The sequence below is a fragment of the Lithobates pipiens genome, unplaced genomic scaffold, assembly GCF_037356315.1.
Source record: "Lithobates pipiens isolate NorthernLeopardFrog02 unplaced genomic scaffold, aLitPip1_a1.2 Scaffold_27, whole genome shotgun sequence".
Taxonomy (NCBI): domain Eukaryota; kingdom Metazoa; phylum Chordata; class Amphibia; order Anura; family Ranidae; genus Lithobates; species Lithobates pipiens.
Window position 1 is genome coordinate 11,861,267 of NW_027507788.1, and position 17,991 is coordinate 11,879,257.

The following is a 17,991-nucleotide window of genomic DNA, read 5'->3' on the forward strand; positions in this document are numbered from 1 at the left end:
TTTATGGTTTTGACCAAAAAGCTAAATTTTGGTCTCATCACTCCAAATGACTTTGTGGCAGAAGGTTTGAGGCTCGTCTCTGTGCTGTTTGGCGTATTGTAAGCGGGATACTTTGTGGCATTTGCGTAGTAATGGCTTTCTTGGGGCGACTCGACCATGCAGCCCATCTTTCTTCAAGTGCCTCCTTATTGTGCATTTTGTCACACCCCATGTTTTCAGAGAGTCCTGTATTTCACCTGAAGTTATTTGTGGCTTTTTCTTTGCATCCCAAACAATTTTCCTGGCAGTTGTGGCTGAAATTTTAGTTGGTCTACCTGACCATGGTTTGGTTTCAACAGAACCCCTCATTTTCCACTTCTTGATTAGAGTTTGAACACTGCTGATTGGCTTTCTCAATTCCTTGGATATCTTTTTATACCCCTTTCCTGTTTTATACAGTTCAACTACCTTTTCCCGCAGATCCTTTGACAATTCTTTTGCTTTCCCCATGACTCAGAATCCAGAAACGTCAGTGCAGCACTGGATGAAAGATGCAAGGGTCTGTCAGGAGTCCAGAAACTTATTGCCCTTTTATACACACACACTAATTACAAGCACACAGATCACAGGTGAGGATGGTTGCCTTTAATAGCCCTTCAAACCCCTTTGTGTCAACTTGTGTGCCTGTTATCAGGCCAAAATCACCGGGGTATGTAAACTTTTGAGCAGGGTAATTTGGGTAGGTTCTGTTATACAACAATAAGGAATATAATTGGGCAAAGGGTTATAAAATTGCAATGACAAAAATAAACACAAGCATACAGCATGTTTTTATTTTTTTGCACACATTTTGATTTTTTTTTTAAAACAGATATATACACATAGATATTTTTAAAATATATTTATATATTTTATATCTATATATATCTATATAGATATATGTATGTATATATATATATACATATATCTATATATATCTATATAGATATATGTATGTATATATATATATACATATATATCTATATAGATATATGTATGTGTAAATATATATATATATATATATATATATATATATACATATATCTATATATATCTATATAGATATATATTAGGGCTGCGGAAATTAACGATTAATTGTTCGATTAATCGTTAATTTCTTTGATCGATCAAAATTATTTTGATCGAGGACAATCCGCGGAGTGAGCTCCGCGGTCACGCCCATAGGAAAGGCCGCGGCTTCGGCCTAGCTCCGGAGCCGCGGCCATCTTGGTCCACCCGACGGCGGCTTAGTAGTGGCGCGCTGACGTCATCATCGCCCGCCTGTTTGTTCCGTCTACTCTGAAGATGGATGGGTCTGCCTGCTGTCTATTCCGGACAGAGCAGACAATCGTTAATATTAAGGTATTGGGGAGATGTGGGCAGTAAATTATGGGGTAGATGTGGACATTACAATATGGCAGAAATGTGGGCAGTACAGTATGGCAGAGATTTGGGCAGTACAGTATGGCGGAGATGTGGGCAGTACAGTATGGCAGAGATGTGGACATTACAATATGGCAGAGATGTGGGCAGTACAGTATGGCAGAGATGTGGGCAGTACAGTATGGCGGAGATGTGGGCAGTACAGTATGGCAGAGATGTGGGCAGTACAGTATGGCAGAGATGTGGGCAGTACAGTATGGCGGAGATGTGGACATTACAGTATGGGGGGAGATGTGGACAGTACAGTATGGCGGGAGATGTGGATATTACAGTATGGCGGGAGATGTGGATATTACAGTATGGCGGGAGATGTGGATATTACAGTATGGGGGGAGATGTGGACAGTACAGTATGGCGGGAGATGTGGATATTACAGTATGGCGGGAGATGTGGATATTACAGTATGGCGGGAGATGTGGATATTACAGTATGGCGGGAGATGTGGGTATTGCAGTATGGGGGGAGATGTGGATATTACAGTATGGCGGGAGATGTGGGTATTGCAGTATGGGGGGAGATGTGGATATTACAGTGGGGACTATATATGGTGGTGTTCCGAATAATTATCTAATCCGTGACTCTGATCTGAGGAATGATCCAAACTGTGAGTTTTTTGATCTGTTGCACCCTTAATGTCCGTGACATCACCGGACAGCCTGGACAGTGTATATTTTTTGTGGAAATTGAAATTCCTTAGTGTTCAGCTTGCATACGGGGAGTTTATTAATTTTTGCACTGATTGCATATTTCTTTCTGCTTTTATAGCCTGGACAGTGAGACTTACCCTGCTGAATGCGTGCAAATTGCACCCACTGGATTGCGATACCTATCTGTGGAGCAGGAGGATGCATCAGGCTCCATCAAGGGAAGGGGGCAAAAAGGGAAACGTTCTGTGAGAACTTGAAAACCTCCACTGTTAACAATGTGACGGAAAGAGATCCTTGGCGTTCTATATAAAATTTTAATTTACATAGATGTTTAGACAGTAAACAACAATGGCGAGCAATGAAAGCAACGTTGCAGTTAAGCATATAAGCGGAAAGTTGAGCAAGCATTTCATTTTTAGACTAACTGCTGATGGCAAAGTAGACGATGGCAACAAAGTTTACTGCATTCACTGCAATAAACAGTTTGCTTTTCGTGGTTCAAATACATCGCTGACGTACCACCTACAGCACAAACATCCACTTAAGTATCAACACGTTGTCAACAGTGACCGGCAGAAGAGTTCTTCAGTACAATCAATATCTAATTTCTTGTCGTCTCAGTCAAACAAGCCTATAAGTGACAAAGTTTCTGCGGACTTGAAAATTGCTATTGCTCAGTGGATTGCCAGTTCAGGACGTCCAACAGCAATTGTGGAAGATGATGGACTACAAACAGTACTACGTATAGCTCTTCAAAACCAGACTTATAAGTTACCCACTCGCCGTACCATCGACGCTGTAATTGGTCAGATGTACAACGAGAAACTAACACAGCATAAGAAAGCTATAGAAAGTATTCACAGTATTGCTCTCGCTACTGACTTTTGGACCTCAAACAACAATGAATCATACTGTGGTATAACAGGACACTGGATTGATTCCGACTGGAAACTGAGATCAGTAGCTTTAGGTTGCTTACTTGTGGATGAACGACACACTGCTGAAAACGTTGCCAGTTTCTATAAAGAGTTTGCTGCAACATGGAACATCACCGATAAAATATGCTGTATCATAACGGACAATGCACGAAACATGGTTGCTGCTATCGGACAAACGGATTACAGTCACATACCATGTATCGCACATTGTCTTCAACTTAGCATATTAGCAGGTTTGAAGGCAGCTGACTCATCACCTCTTGTGGCAAAATGTCGACACTTAGTTGGACATTTCAAGCACAGCTCGGCCAACACATCTGAACTGAAGAGCAGCCATTCCAGTGTCTCTTCGCCGAAAGATGTCATGTTCCACAAATTGCAACAGGATGTGGCAACTCGTTGGAACAGTACCTACATGATGTTAGCCAGATTGCTGGAAGTCAAAGATGCCATAATGCAGTATCACATTGATCATCCAAAAAACTACAGTGGACCAAAACTGACAGAGTCAGATTGGGACAAAATGGCCAAATATACATCAGTCTTAGGTTCACTTGCAGATGCTACGGAATATGTTGGGGGGGAACAATATGCGACATGTTCTGCCGTTCTTCCATTACAGGCCTTTTTGCGTAGACTGTTAATAGTTAATGATGACGATCCAGGTTATATTGGACGATTCAAAACTGCAACATTGAACGACTTCACAAACAGAATTGAAGGCATTGATGCTTTGACAATATTGCAAATGGCTGTGGCTTTAGATCCACGTTACAAGAAACTCACCTGTTTAAGAAGAGAGAAACGCGAAGCAGTGTGGACAGCATTGTCGAATGCATGCAGGGCCTTCCACGATAGAACACAGCCAGCAGGACGTCCAACAGACTTAGAAGGAAAAAGCAATGATGAGACAAAAGTACCTGTGCCGAAGAAACAAAAACTTACTCTGTTGCTGAGCGACTCTGAATCACAATCCTCAGCTGACGAATCAGATGCAGTACACAGTGTACAGGCCGAGCTGACGCGGTACCAAGTAGAAGCTCCCATTCCAGAAACGGAGGATCCGCTCATGTGGTGGAAACTTAATAACCATCGTTTTCCTGTCCTAAGCAGTTTTGTGCAGACAATTCTTTGTGTACCGGCAACATCTGTTCCGTGTGAAAGACTGTTCAGTTCTTCAGGGTATATCGTAAATAAAATGCGATCCTGTCTGCTTCCAGAAAATGTAAACACCCTGGTATGTCTTCGTGACTGGCTAAAGTGATGCCTAGATATACTAGATACGTTTTATAAGTTAAACTAACTTTCTACATTGTTCTTTAAGTTTAATAAAAAAAAAATTGAAAAAACTGTATGTGCGTTTATAATTAATCGAAATTAATCGATTAATCGATTAAAAAAAAAATAGATTAATCGAACACAAAAATTTTAATCAGTAACAGCCCTAATATATATATATATATATATATATATATATATATATATATACATATATATATATAGATAGATATAAATATATATTTATATATATATATATATATATAGATATAAATATATATTTATATATATATATATATATATAGATATAAATATATATTTATATATATATATATATATATATATATATATATATATATATATATATATATATATATATATATATATATATATATATATATATATAGATAGATAGAGAGATAGATATCTCTCTCTCTTTCTCTCTCTCTCTCTCTCTCTCTCTCTCTCTCTCTCTCTCTCTCTCTCTCTCTATATATATATATATATATATATATATATATATATATATATATATATAAATAAATATAAAGGAAATGTTGAGATAAGGTTGAACTGGTAAAGTGGGCTCACACCCCAACGCGTTTCATAATCCCTCTTTCTATGTCATCATGGAGGAGGGGAAGAGGACTCCAGTGGTAACCTGTGAAGCTCTGGTGAACTGCATGCCCAAGAGGGTTAAGGCAGTGCTGGAAAATAACGGTGGCCACACAAAATATTGACACTTTGGGCCCAATTTGGACACTTTCACTTAGGGGTGTACTCACTTTTGTTGCCAACGGTTTAGACATTAATGGCTGTGTGTTGAGTTATTTTGAGGGGACAGCAAATTATTTACACTGTTATACAAGCTGTACACTCACTACTTTGCATTGTAGACAAGTGTCATTTCTTTGGTGTTGTTACATGAAAAGATAGAAGAAAACATTTACATATATGTGAGGGGTGTACTCACTTATGTGAGATACTGTATATTCTTCTACATATTTTTGTTAAAAAAAAAAAGAGCAATAAGCGTATATAGATTGGTTTGCACGAAATTTATAGCGTCTACAAAATAGGAGATAGATTCATGGAATTTGTATTGTTTATTTATTTTTTACTAGTAATGGTGGGGATCTGCGATTTTTAGAAGGTCTGCGACATTGTGGCGGACAGATCTGATACTTTTGACACTTTTTTGGGACCAGTGACATTTATACAGCGATCAGAGCTAAAATTAGCCGCTGAATATCTGTATACATGAAAAGATAGAATAAAATATTTACAGAAATGAGGACTCACTTTTGTGAGATACTGTATATATATATATATATATTGGGGCTGTTACTGATTAAAATTTTCGTGTTCGATTAATCAATTTTTTTTTAAAATCGATTAATTGACTAATTTTGATTAATTATAACGCACATACAGATCCAACTACTTTTAGCTGATCTCCTTGCATTGCAACTCTGCATTAGTCAGTGGTAAATGTGGTATACACTATATACAATCACCTGACACTAGTTAGTTTCCACAATCCATGACTTAACTTCACAGTGCACACAAATACGTTTTAAATCCAAACTGTAGCGCTGACGGAAGTCTTTTTTATTTTTTCCCCAGTAGCGTGACAATCCCTCCACCTCCGTTCTAACTAATCACTCTCCCCTTATGGCACGGACCCCTGTGCAAACAGGTGGTGATGCAAGCGGGTATCAAAAGGGTTAACATGGACCATAAACTTCTCTCACGTCTCCTTAGATCTCAGCAAGGACGCCGGGTCATGGGTAGAAAGAAAAGATCTAAGTGCTCACCGCTTAAGTATAAGATTTCATTTTTGTGTTCAAACACAAACTACTCACATAAAGATGATAAAAACACAGCATGTAAAACCGACAATCGTGTTCGTTCCGTAGGCCAGCAGCGGGTGATGTCATGTGTAGCTCCTCCCCCGTACGCGTTGCGTTCAATCAGAACTTCAACGTCACCGGACTCCTCCCTCCTTCGTCCGGTGACATCTATGTCCGTGATGTCAGCGGACTCCTCCCTCCTTCCCTTCGTTAGCAGATGGAGGCACTTGGGGAAGGGGGGAGGAGTCCAGTGATGTTGATGTCCGTGACGTCACCGGACTCCTCCCTCCTTCCCTTCATTAGCAGACGGATGCACTTGGGGAAGGGAGGAGGAGTCTGGTGACATTGATGTCCGTAACGTCACCGGACTACTTCCCCCTTCACTACGTTAGCAGACGGAGGCACTTGGAGGAGGGGGGGGAGTCCAGTGACGTCGATGTCCGTGACGTCACCGGACTCCTCCCTCCTTCCCTTCGTTAGCCGACGGATGCACTTGGGGAAGGGAGGAGGAGTCTGGTGACATTAATGTCCGTGACGTCAACGGATTACTTCCCCCTTCACTACGTTAGCAGACGGAGGCACTTGGAGGAGGGGGGGGGGGGGAGTCCAGTGATGTCGATGTCCTTGACGTCACCGGACTCCTCCCTACTTCCCTTCGTTAGCAGACGGATGCACTTGGGGAAGGGAGGAGGAGTCTGGTGACATTGATGTCCGTGACGTCACCGGACTACTTTCCCCTTCACTACATTAGCAGACGGAGGCACTTGGAGGAGGGGGGGAGGAGTCCAGTGACGTCGATGTCCGTGACGTCACCGGACTACTCCCTCCTTCCCTACGTTAGCAGACGGAGGCACTTGGGGAAGGGAGGAGGAGTCTGGTGACGTTGATGTCCGTGACGTCACCAGACTCCTCCATCCTTCCCTTCGTTAGCAGATGGAGGCACTTGGGGAAGGGAGGAGGATACTGGTGATGTCGATGTTTGTGACGTCACCAGACTCCTCCATCCTTCCCTTCGTTAGCAGACGGAGGCACTTGGGGAAGGGAGGAGGAGTCTGGTGATGTCGATGTTTGTGACGTCACCGGACTACTCCCCCCTTCCCTACGTTATCAGACAGAGGCACTTGGGGAAGGGAGGAGGAGTCTGATGACGTTGATGTCCGCGACGTCACTGGACCACTCCCTCCTTCCCTTCGTTAGCAGACGGATGGACTTGGGGAAGGGAGGAGGAGTCTAGTGTCGTCAATGTCAGCGACTTCACCGGATCTCCGATGGAAACTCCCTGAAGGCCCAGAGACCGGCGGAGAGGTGAGTACCGATCAAAAGAATTTTGATCGATCAAAAAAATTAATCGAGGAATCGATCTTTAATTTCCACAGCCCTAAGATATATATCTATATACAGTATATAGACATACATTCTTCGGTACTCAGTGTTGGCCAATACTTGAGCGAAAGTATCGGTAACTCATACTTACTGATAAACGATAAAAAAAATTTTTAAAAAAGGATATCGGTGTAACCCTAATATATAAAATCTATGTTAGGTCTATATAAAAATATTTAAACTCTATATAAAAATATTAACTACGAATATATAAATATTATTTTTAAAATATTATTTTTGTATAAGACTTGTCAACTGCAGTACTCCAGCAACACACTGCTAATTGCAACATTTCATGTTACATTTTATTAGATAAGTTCCGCTTTTTCAAAAGAAGCTTTTTTTTTTCCTATTTGTGAAAAAATAAATAAATAAAAAGAATAAAATGTATCGCAGGCGACAATCCGATGTTTTCCCAGCAGGATCCAAATCCGGAGTCGTTTCGCAAAGCAATTTGCAAATTTGACTGCGGCATCCCACCAATGCCCCCCCCCCCCCCCAGAGAAGCGACTACGTAATATCCCTGGGACCCTGTCTGTGCGGCAGCATGGCTGCTGGAGAGGGGGGGGGGGCTTGGCTGTGACACATCTGTTGCCTGTTGCATTTTGCTTTTTTTTTTTTCCTCATTTCCCCTCTCCTTTTAGAGAAAAGGGGGAGGAGAGAGTAGATGAGACACCAGCAGTGAAGGAGGAGGAGGAGGGGAGAGAGAGAAGAGGAAGGTCGAGTGTCAAATTTCCGAAAAAGCTTTCGATGCTGGAGAAATCCATACAAGCAAGCCAGGAACTGGGAATCCTCCGTACAAAGGCCGGGAGGGGGGGGGAAAAAACGGAAAGAGGGGACATCATGATGGGGGGACACATAACGCCATCGCCTGCATAGACCGGAGAGACACCCCCCCCCCACCCACCCACCCACCTACCCCGCGTACACAAAGGGAGCACATGTACAAAGACACATCCAGGCAGCCAGCGAAGGCAGCTTAGCCGAGCGGGGCAGAGGAGGCGGCGCCGCTACCGGCGAAAGCAAAAAAAAACGCAAACCTGCGAAAATAAATTCGCCGGCGAAAAGAAAATCCTGCGACGAGCCTTCATGGCCAAAAAAAGAGAGCCGCCATCCGGATAAATCAAAGACATGGTCCTGGGGAAGACGCAAAAAAGAAAAAAAAGAGGCAACGGCGCAGCAGAGACGCAGCGAGCGAGCATGAGGACCACCGGCCGTAGACGGTAGCCTGAAAAAGCGTGGGTTGGCCCGGGAACACGCGGAGGACACGATTATGATTGAGTGAGTGGCAGTCCAATCCCCCCCCTTCCCTTTCTTTATTTTATATTTGTGGTCATTGTGGGCCCTCTGCAGCAGAGTGCCTCTCCATCCCCCCCCCACACCCGGGTTGTGTTTGGCACGCTCCGGGGGGGGGGATGCAGAACGGGAAGAAGAAAGCCATTTAACCGGTTCGGCTGACTTTGCAGGCTGCTGCAGATGTGACAGTTTGTTTTTTTGTTGTGTGTTGATGGATTATTATTATTATTATACAGGATTTATATAGCGCCGGCAGTCTACGCAGCGCTTTACAACATTGGGGCAGACAGAAGAATTACAATACGATTCAATCTGGGGGGGGGGGGGGAATCGGAGATCCCCGCTCGTGTATGGATGCATGTTATCGCCGGTACAAAATGCTCAGTGATTGGCGATTTGCTGTGGGAGGTGATGGTGTGATGGTGCGTTGTTGGGGGGGGGGGGGGGCGGAGGGGGGGGGGGTGTCTGCAGAGGGGCACACGTGCTGTGTGTTTTGGGATACAATGTTGCAATTGTTGCAGGCTGAAAACGTGGCAGGCCGTAGGCAGGGGAGACGCAAACCCCCCCACACTATGTTATTTTTATTTTTTTTCTCTTGAGCTTAAAACGAAAGTGTTGCAACTGCAGAAGCTGCCAAATTTGTAACATGACTTCCTGAGAAGCCGAGCTGGCCGCCGTTGTATCGCAGGCAGTCCATTGGTGGGGCTGCGGATCGCTATCTTTTTCTTTTTTTTTTCTTTCTTTTTTTGCATCACACAGCTGCTGATCTCCTCTAGCCTCTTTGCAGCTACTTCCTGCCTGCACTCACTCTACTGTTCTGGACTGCAGTGCCCGGACAGGGTCACCCAGCATCCCCCGCCTCACTGCCACTGCATGACGTAGATGGGCATACCACCCTACGTGCTCTGGTGCACCCATCGGAGTGTGCGCTGCCCACGCATGGCCATCTCGTTTTGCTTTCTGGCAGCTTGGGATAGGTGGGCGTTCGCGCCTATATCCAGTGTGTTGTGGTTGTGTGTGTGGGTGTGTGTGGTTGTGGTGTCAACTGTTCAGCGTAGATAGAAAGCCACGACCTGGCATGTGCCGGGAATGTGACTATCGCGTTGGTTGTGCTTTCAACCAAACTGTCAAACCATCCAATGGCTGGTGTCATAACTCGTCTCATGGCGGTTGAAGATCAAACAGAGGCCAAGGTGCCAGCTTGCTTGGCTTAAAACGATAAAGAGGGTTTACTTTCACTTTAATCTTGATGACAGATCAGGAGGTGAAAGCCGACGTGTTTCAGGGGCAACTCCTACTTCATCAGGGCTAAAAAAAGACGAGTTAAAATAATATCGGGTAGATAGATTCAACAGTGACCAGAAAAAAAACATATCTATTGTGGTAAACTATCTATAATGATAATGGGGGGTGGGGGGGGATGGGTTTCCTACTGGAGATTATGGGGGAGGGATGGGTTTCCTACTGGAGATTATGAGGAGGGATTGGTTTCCTACTGGAGATTATGGGGGGCAGGGGGGGATGGGTTTCCTACTGGAGATTATGGGGGGAATGGGTTTCCTACTGGAGATTATGGGGGGGGGGTGGGTTTCCTACTGGAGATTATGGGGAGGGGAAATGGGTTTCCTACTGGAGATTATGGGGGGATGGGTTTCCTACTGGAGATTATGGGGGGGATGGGTTTCCTACTGGAGATTATGGGGGGGATGGGGTTCCTACTGGAGATTATGGGGGGGATGGGGTTCCTACTGGAGATTATGGGGGGGAATTAGGTTTCCTACTGGAGATTATTGGGGGAGGGAGGGACTGTCCCACTGGGGAGCATTCTGGTTTTTAAATGTTTTTCAGATCCCACTATACTTTGTCCCGTGGTCACTCCCGATGTCACCCCAAGTTTGCCACCCTTCCCCCTGAGATTGTTAGGATGCTGGCAGAGCAATCCATGTTGTTCTGTGGCCCCATTGCTAGCATCATAGCAACCAATTGCACAGTGTCATTGGTTGCTAGGATGCTAGCAGCACAGCACCTATGGTTGTTAACATGCAGGTGGCTGTTCCGTACAGCTTTATTGGTTGTTATGTTGCAGTTGGCTGCCCCATTTTTGCCACCCCCCCCCAGAGATTGCTAGTATGCTGGCAGAGCAACCCATGATAGTGTAGCCCCACCGCTAGCATCATAACAACCAATGATGCTGTGTAGCTCAGCCGCCAGAGTCCTAGCAACCAGCTCAGCAATGCTGCCCTTTGTATACAGGGCGACATTACCGAGTTGCAGCAAAGAGATAGTGTATGGTATGTACATCCCCACCACATGGACATCCTAACCCCATTTTTGCCACCCTTTGATTGCTAGGATGCTGGCACAGCAACCCATGATGCTGTGGCCCAACCGCTAGCATCCTAGCAACCAATGATACTGTGTGTTATTGGTGGCTAGGAACCTGGCAACGGGACCGCACAGCGCCTATGGTTGCTAGCACTCAGGCGGCCTGGTCCGTACAGCTTCATTGGTTGTTATGCTGCAGGCAGCTGCCTGCAGGATTACAGCCAATGATGCTATGCAGCCCAGCCGCCAGCTGTCCTGGTGTATATAGGGCAACATTACTAAGTTGCAGCAAGGAGAGAGTGTATAGTATGGACATTCCAGCCCCTAATGCTGCCCCATATTGCCACCCTTTGATCGATAGGATGCTGTGGCCCCACTGTTAGCATCCTAACAACCAATGATTTGGTTACTAGGATGCTGGCAACGGGACCGCACAGCGCTCATGGCTATTACCACACAGGTGGCTGGTCCATACAGCCTGCGCCAGTGATGCTGTGCAGCCCAGCTGACAGCATCCTAGCAACCAGCTTAGCAATACACAGGGCAGGTGTATGGTATGTATACTTCAGCCTCAGCGCTGCCCAGGCCCCCCCCCTCCCCAAAGTGCTGCCTGGGGCGCTCGCCCTTACTATGCCTCCTTGACGCCAGCCCTGAGACGTCTGTTGGGTGCCGCCATCTTCAACGTGAAGTCAGCAGACCCAGAGCTGTCACTCAAGTGACACACCCTATAACATTCCACTTTTACCCGGGAAATGCTGGCTCTCTGGGCATCGGGCCCTATTCTCCAGCAGTGCATGCAGCTGATAATTCTGCCACCGTCTCTGCCTGCTTATTTGCTAAATTCCCCACTTATGGTTATGTAGGGAGGTGTGGGAAGGAGCTGGGCCAGCACAGGCAGTAATTATAAGCTCCCAAAAGGGGCAAGGGCTGTGACATGTAAGGACGGAGGGGGTGGGGGTGGGGGGGGGGGGGGCTGTGCTAGGTGTATTCACATTTTTTTAGCACTTTCAAAGGCATGATGTGAGTGAAAACAAATAATTTACGTAAAAGAAAAATGCTGCAAGTTAGCATTTAAAGTGTTTGTTTGTACTGTGCTTTGTGTGACAGGGTCTCTTTTAAGTGATGTCTTTTAGAAAATGCATCCTCTGGAATGTCTACAAAGAAAAACATTTCAATATAAAGCCATTTTTTTAAGTTGTGGATGGAGTAGATAAGGGTTAGGACCTTTTCTTTTTTTTGCTATGTCCCCGATTGAGACATTTCCCTTCATTTCCTGTCCCTGAAACACAAGAGGAAGTGAAAGGAAATCTCTCCGAAAGGGAAATCCACTCTTAGATGTCCTCAGAATGTGTGTCCCCATTGGAACATTTTTCCCTCACCTTTCTAATAATGCCTGTCCTTAGAACAGCGGTGCCGACATATAAAGAGGATGAATCTCCCCAAGAGGGACCCAAAAAAGAAAAAGAAAAAAAAGTGTTTTTTTAGGTCTTCCACATTCAATCTAAAACGAAGTTTACGCTTTAGATATAATGTAATATGCATATAACGAGGCATTGCATGGTGCGTTTTTCCCATGAAATCATCAACACGGGACAGCAATATCTCTCTAGATAGATATATATATATATATATATATATATATATATATATATATATATATATATAGCGATAAAAACCTTAGATCCCATTGTTTACTTTCTAATTGCCTGTACCAACAATATCAATGCAATAATCATCTACCCTATTTTTTGCAGTTTATATTCTGTGCTAGTTTATCTATTGTTATAGATTATTTTGTTATATATTTTCTTTTCTTATATATATATATATATATATATATATATATATATATATATATATATATATATATATAATATTTTATTTTATATTCTGAGGCTATTTATTTATTTTTTAGTTATTATTATTATTATTATATTATTATTTTGCAGTTTATTTTGTGCCAAATATATATATACACACACACACACACACATACATACTCTATCTATCTGTGTGTGTGTATATTATTATTATTATTATTATTATTATAATACAGGATTTAAATAGCGCCGATAATTTGCACAGCGCTTTACAATATGAGAGCAGAGAGTACAGTCACAATGGAATTTAATAGAGGAGGATTGTTAGAGCTTACAATTTGGGAGTATATATATATATGTATGTGTATATATATATATATATATTTTTTTTTATTATTATTCGTTTTCGTTTTTTTCTTTGCAGTCTATCTTTTTATTGTGCCTATTTATTTATTTATTTTTTAGATAATTTTTGTGGCCATTCACATTACATTTTTAGAGCAGTTTATTTTTTGGTTCTGCTTATTTATTTTTTGGTTCTGCTTATTTATTTGTTTTTGTGTTTAATTTATTTATTTATTTTAGTTTAATTTTGTGCCTATTTATTTTTATATTTATTTATTTTGCAGGCTTTTTTTTTTTACTGTTTTTTTTTTTTTTTTTTTTATTGTGCCCAATTTTATTTATTTGTTTGCCATTTGGATTTGTGCCTGTTTCTTTAATATATATATATATATTTTGCTGTTTATTTTTGTACCCTTTTTGTTTCCGTTGTTCTTTGTTTATTTAATATTAAAAATGTGTGCAGTGTTTATCTTTCCAGTGTTCTAGACTTCCACAGCCAAACAATGGGACGTTTTTTTCAAACTTTCTGTTTATATTAGTTTTTCTTTAACAAGGAAATTATGCCCAGTGTGATTATAATTTGCTTTTCTCGGGCAGCATGGTTTTCTAAACAATTCGAATTATGAACAACAAAATTCCTCTGTCCGGCTGGAAAAATTTCAGCATTGGAGATTTTTGTCAGTTCCAATGTTTTTGTAGCGTTTTTGTTACTTGTGTGTTATCTGGTGATTGCTTGATGTATGACCCTAAAATCTGAGTATTTATTGTATTTTTTATTAATATTATTAGTATGTATAATGTCAACAATTATGTGCATTCACAAAAGCTCAGGTATCCATTTATTATTGTAGCTATAGAATATCATGTGCCCATTATGAGGGTTTCCAACCATCCCTGTGCTGAGTTCCTGCATCTGTACACCCGCTGTGCCCATTAGAAAGGGTTCCCACCATCCCAGTGCTGAGTGCCCAGGTCTGTACACCTGCTGTGTCCATTGAGGGGTTCCCACCATCCCTGTGCTGAGTTTCTGGGTCTGTACACCCGCTGTGCCCATTAAAAAGGGTTCCTAGCATCCCTGTGCTGAGTGCCCAGGTCTGTAAACCTGTTGTGCCCATTGTTAGGGGTTCCCACCATCCCTGTGCTAAGTTCCCAGGTCTGTACACCTGCTGTGCCAATTATGAGGGGTTTCCGCCATCCCCGGGCTGAGTTCCCGGGTCTGTACACCTTCTGTGCCCATTATGAGGGGTTCCCACTATCCCTGTGCTGAGCTCCCAGGTCTGTACACCTGCTGTGCCCATTGAGGGGTTCCCACCATCCCTGTGCTGAGTTCCTGGGTCTGTACACCTACTGTGCCCATTATGAGGGGTTCCCACCATCCCTGTGCTGAGCTCCCGGGTCTGTACACCTGCTGTGCCCATTGAGGGGTTCCCACCATCCCTGTGCTGAGTCCTCAAGTCTGTACACCTGCTGTGCCCATTATGAGGGGTTCCCACCATCCCTGTGCTGAGTTTCCAGGTCTGTACACCTACTTCTCCCATTATGAGGGATTCCCACCATCCCTGTGCTGAGTTCCTGGGTCTGTACACCTGCTGTGCCCATTATAAAGGGTTCCTACTATCCCTGTGCTGAGTGCCCAGGTTTGTACACCTGTTGTGCCCATTATGAGGGGTTCCCACCATCCCTGTGCTGAGTTCCTGGGTCTGTACACCCACTGTGCCCATTATGAGGGGTTCCCACCATCCCTGTGCTGAGTTCCCGGGTCTGTAAACCTGCTGTGCCCATTATGAGGGGTTCCCACCATCCCCGTGCTGAGTTTCCAGGTCTGTACACCTACTTCTCCCATTATGAGGGGTTCCCACCATCCCATGTGTTGAGTTCCCAGGTCTGCTGTGCCCATTATGAGGGGTTCCCACCATCTCACCATGTTATGATGAGGAGGCGGGACGCACAAAGGTGGCCAAAATTATGGCACGGAGATCCTACTGTTGGAACATACAAGACCTATAAGGCTGATCTGGTCCAGGATTCCCAATCTGGTGAATGTTTTGGTCCTCTTATCGGGATATCTCTGCCGACCTCTTGCAGAGTGATATCGGTATCTGGAATAAGAAAATGACTACTGACAGGAAAAGTGTTGGAGGTTGTCGGGGGGGGGGGGGGGATTAGCACAGCCCATAGAGGGGCAGAGACCGCACACAGCTGGGGAGGGGAGGGGGAGACACACAGACATCAGACGGCCAGGGACAGACAGCTGGATTAGAGACAGCAATGGGAGAGGTGGGAGTGGGCGACTTACGAAAGGAAAAGCATTGTGAGTCAGTATCTCACATCACCTGTCCGCTCAGCAAGAAGGGACATGCCATGATCATCGCTGCTCCCGTCTCTTCCAAAGTCATGTGAGTACTTGTGTCTATGTGAACGTACGGGGGAGAGGGGATAACGCTATAAAAAAATGGCAATATACGTGGCAATTTTCAGTCAATTTTAATTTCTTTCCATCCATCGGGATTCCCAAATAAGTTCAAGGGTGGGCAGAAGGGGAAGCCGCCTTGGGCTCTTCAGCAAAAGGAGACCTCATGTGAGTACTTTTGTCTATGTGCAAACGTACCGGGGAGAGGGGATAACCCTAAAAACTGGCAATACGTGTGCCGATTTTCAGTCAATTTCAACCACTTTCCATCCATCGGGAGTTCCAAATACCAGTGAGGCCAGGCCAAGGGGTGGGCAGAAGGAGCAGCCGCCTTGGGCATTTTCGTAAAAAGGAGACGTTATGTGAGTACTTGTGTCAGTGTGAAAGTACCGAGGAGAGGGGATAACGCTAAAATCCGGCAATACACGTGGCAATTTTCAGTCAATTTCAACTATTTTCCATCCATCGGGAGTCCCAAATAGGTTCAGGGTCGGGCCAAGGGATTGGCAGAAGGGGAAGCTGCATTGGGCACTTAGGCAAAAGGAAAAGTCATGTGAGTACTTGTGTCTATGTGAACGTGCCGGGGAAAGGGGATACCGCTAAAAACCGGCCCTACACGGATGGCAAATTTCATTCAATTTCAACTACTTTCTATCCATCGGGAGTCCCAAAGAGATTCAAGGCCGGTCCAAGGGGGTGGGCAGAAGGGACAGCCACCTTGGACACGTCGGCAAAAGAAGTCATGTGAGTACTTGTGTCTATGTGAACATACCAGGGAGAGGGTATAACGCTAAAAATCAGCAATAAACGTGGCAAATTTCAGTCACTTTCAACCACTTTCCATTGATCGGGAGTCCAAAATAGGTTCAGGTCTGGGCCAAGGGGGTGGGCAGAAGGTACATCCGCCTTGGGCACAAGGGAAATTTTCCTTGGGCACAAGAGGCACCCCGCCTTGGGCGCTAGGGACATCCGCCTTGGGCACTAGGGACATCCGCCTTGGGCACTAGAGACATCCGCCTTGGGCACTAGAGACATCCGCCTTGGGCACTAGGGATATCCGCCTTGGGCACTAGAGACATCCACCTTGGGCACTAGGGACATCCGCCTTGGGCACTAGAGACATCCGCCTTGGGCACTAAAGACATCCGCCTTGGGCACTAGGGACATCCACCTTGGGCACTAGGGACATCCACCTTGGGCACTAGGGACATCCGCCTTGGGCACTAGGGACATCCGCCTTGGGCACTAGAGACATCCGCCTTGGGCACTAGGGACATCCGCCTTGGGCACTAGAGACATCCGCCTTGGGCACTAAAGACATCCGCCTTGGGCACTAGGGATATCCGCCTTGGGCAGCAGGGACATCTGCCTTGGGCACTTCGGCAAGAGGAGCGAAAAGCTATGCTGCAGGTTTGATTCCCAGGTCAATAGAAGAGGGGGGCACATTTTGGCCTTTTGCACCCTGGGCGCTAAAGGACCTTATCCCAACACTGGCCACCATAACGACCGACCACCTCATATCAATCCAATGCGTCTTTCCACGTTCAAAAATTGTGATCGACTTGAAACGGAATCAAAAGAATCAAACAGTCGGATTTTTATTTGGTGTCTCCTCGTGGCTGGCTGATGCGTTTTCTTTATGGCTTTGCGATTTCGACAAATAAAGAACCGATCGATAAAATTGCTCCACTAACCCCCCCCACCCCCCCCCCCCCCCCGACTGGCAATACTGCTGTCTGCTGTGCCTCCTGTGCTTCTTCATCCAGAGTGTGTGTGTGTGTGTGTGTGTGTGTGTGTGTGGGGGGGGGGGGGGGGGCGCACTCTAATACAGGAGATGTGTTACTGGTCAGATCACCAGGTGAAAACAGAGGGGGGAAAAAACCCAGAAAATAAAACTAATGCAGCCACCACATCTAGCAATTTAAATTTATTTTGGTTTTGGGTTTAATACCGCTTTAAATCATCTTAGCTGTTTGAGAAAAGCGCAACCATGATGGAGGAACGTGTTATCCAGAGAACCAGAGCGGCCACTGCGACCGATCATAAAGACATATTGGTTCCAATGCAATGGTTTTCCAATCAGAAAATAAATGTATGAGAATCTTCTTTTTTTTTTTTCCTCTGGATAATTGTTATCTAGACAGAAGTTGCTGAGCGATGTTCTCCGATGTTCTCCGGGTGCTGAGTGTACAAATATCTGCGACTAACTGATGTGTGAAATGTTGGAGGTATGTG

General features: G+C 44.5%; 2 protein-coding genes across 2 annotated transcripts in view; both read left to right on the plus strand.

Moving 5' to 3' along the window:
- The first annotated feature begins 2,456 nt into the window (after positions 1–2,456).
- Positions 2,457–4,310, plus strand: LOC143933356 (E3 SUMO-protein ligase ZBED1-like). The gene has a single exon (XM_077456223.1). It carries the CDS (start codon positions 2,457–2,459, stop codon positions 4,308–4,310), a length of 1,854 nt encoding a protein of 617 aa, XP_077312349.1.
- Positions 4,311–8,240: 3,930 nt separating this feature from the next.
- The window catches only part of GRAMD1A (GRAM domain containing 1A), a 182,007-nt gene continuing 172,256 nt past the window's right edge, over positions 8,241–17,991 (plus strand). Inside the window, exon 1 of the mRNA XM_077456438.1 lies at positions 8,241–8,841. Coding sequence (XP_077312564.1) covers positions 8,834–8,841 — 8 coding nt within the window. The 5' untranslated portion in view covers positions 8,241–8,833. The remainder of the gene's footprint in view (positions 8,842–17,991) is intronic.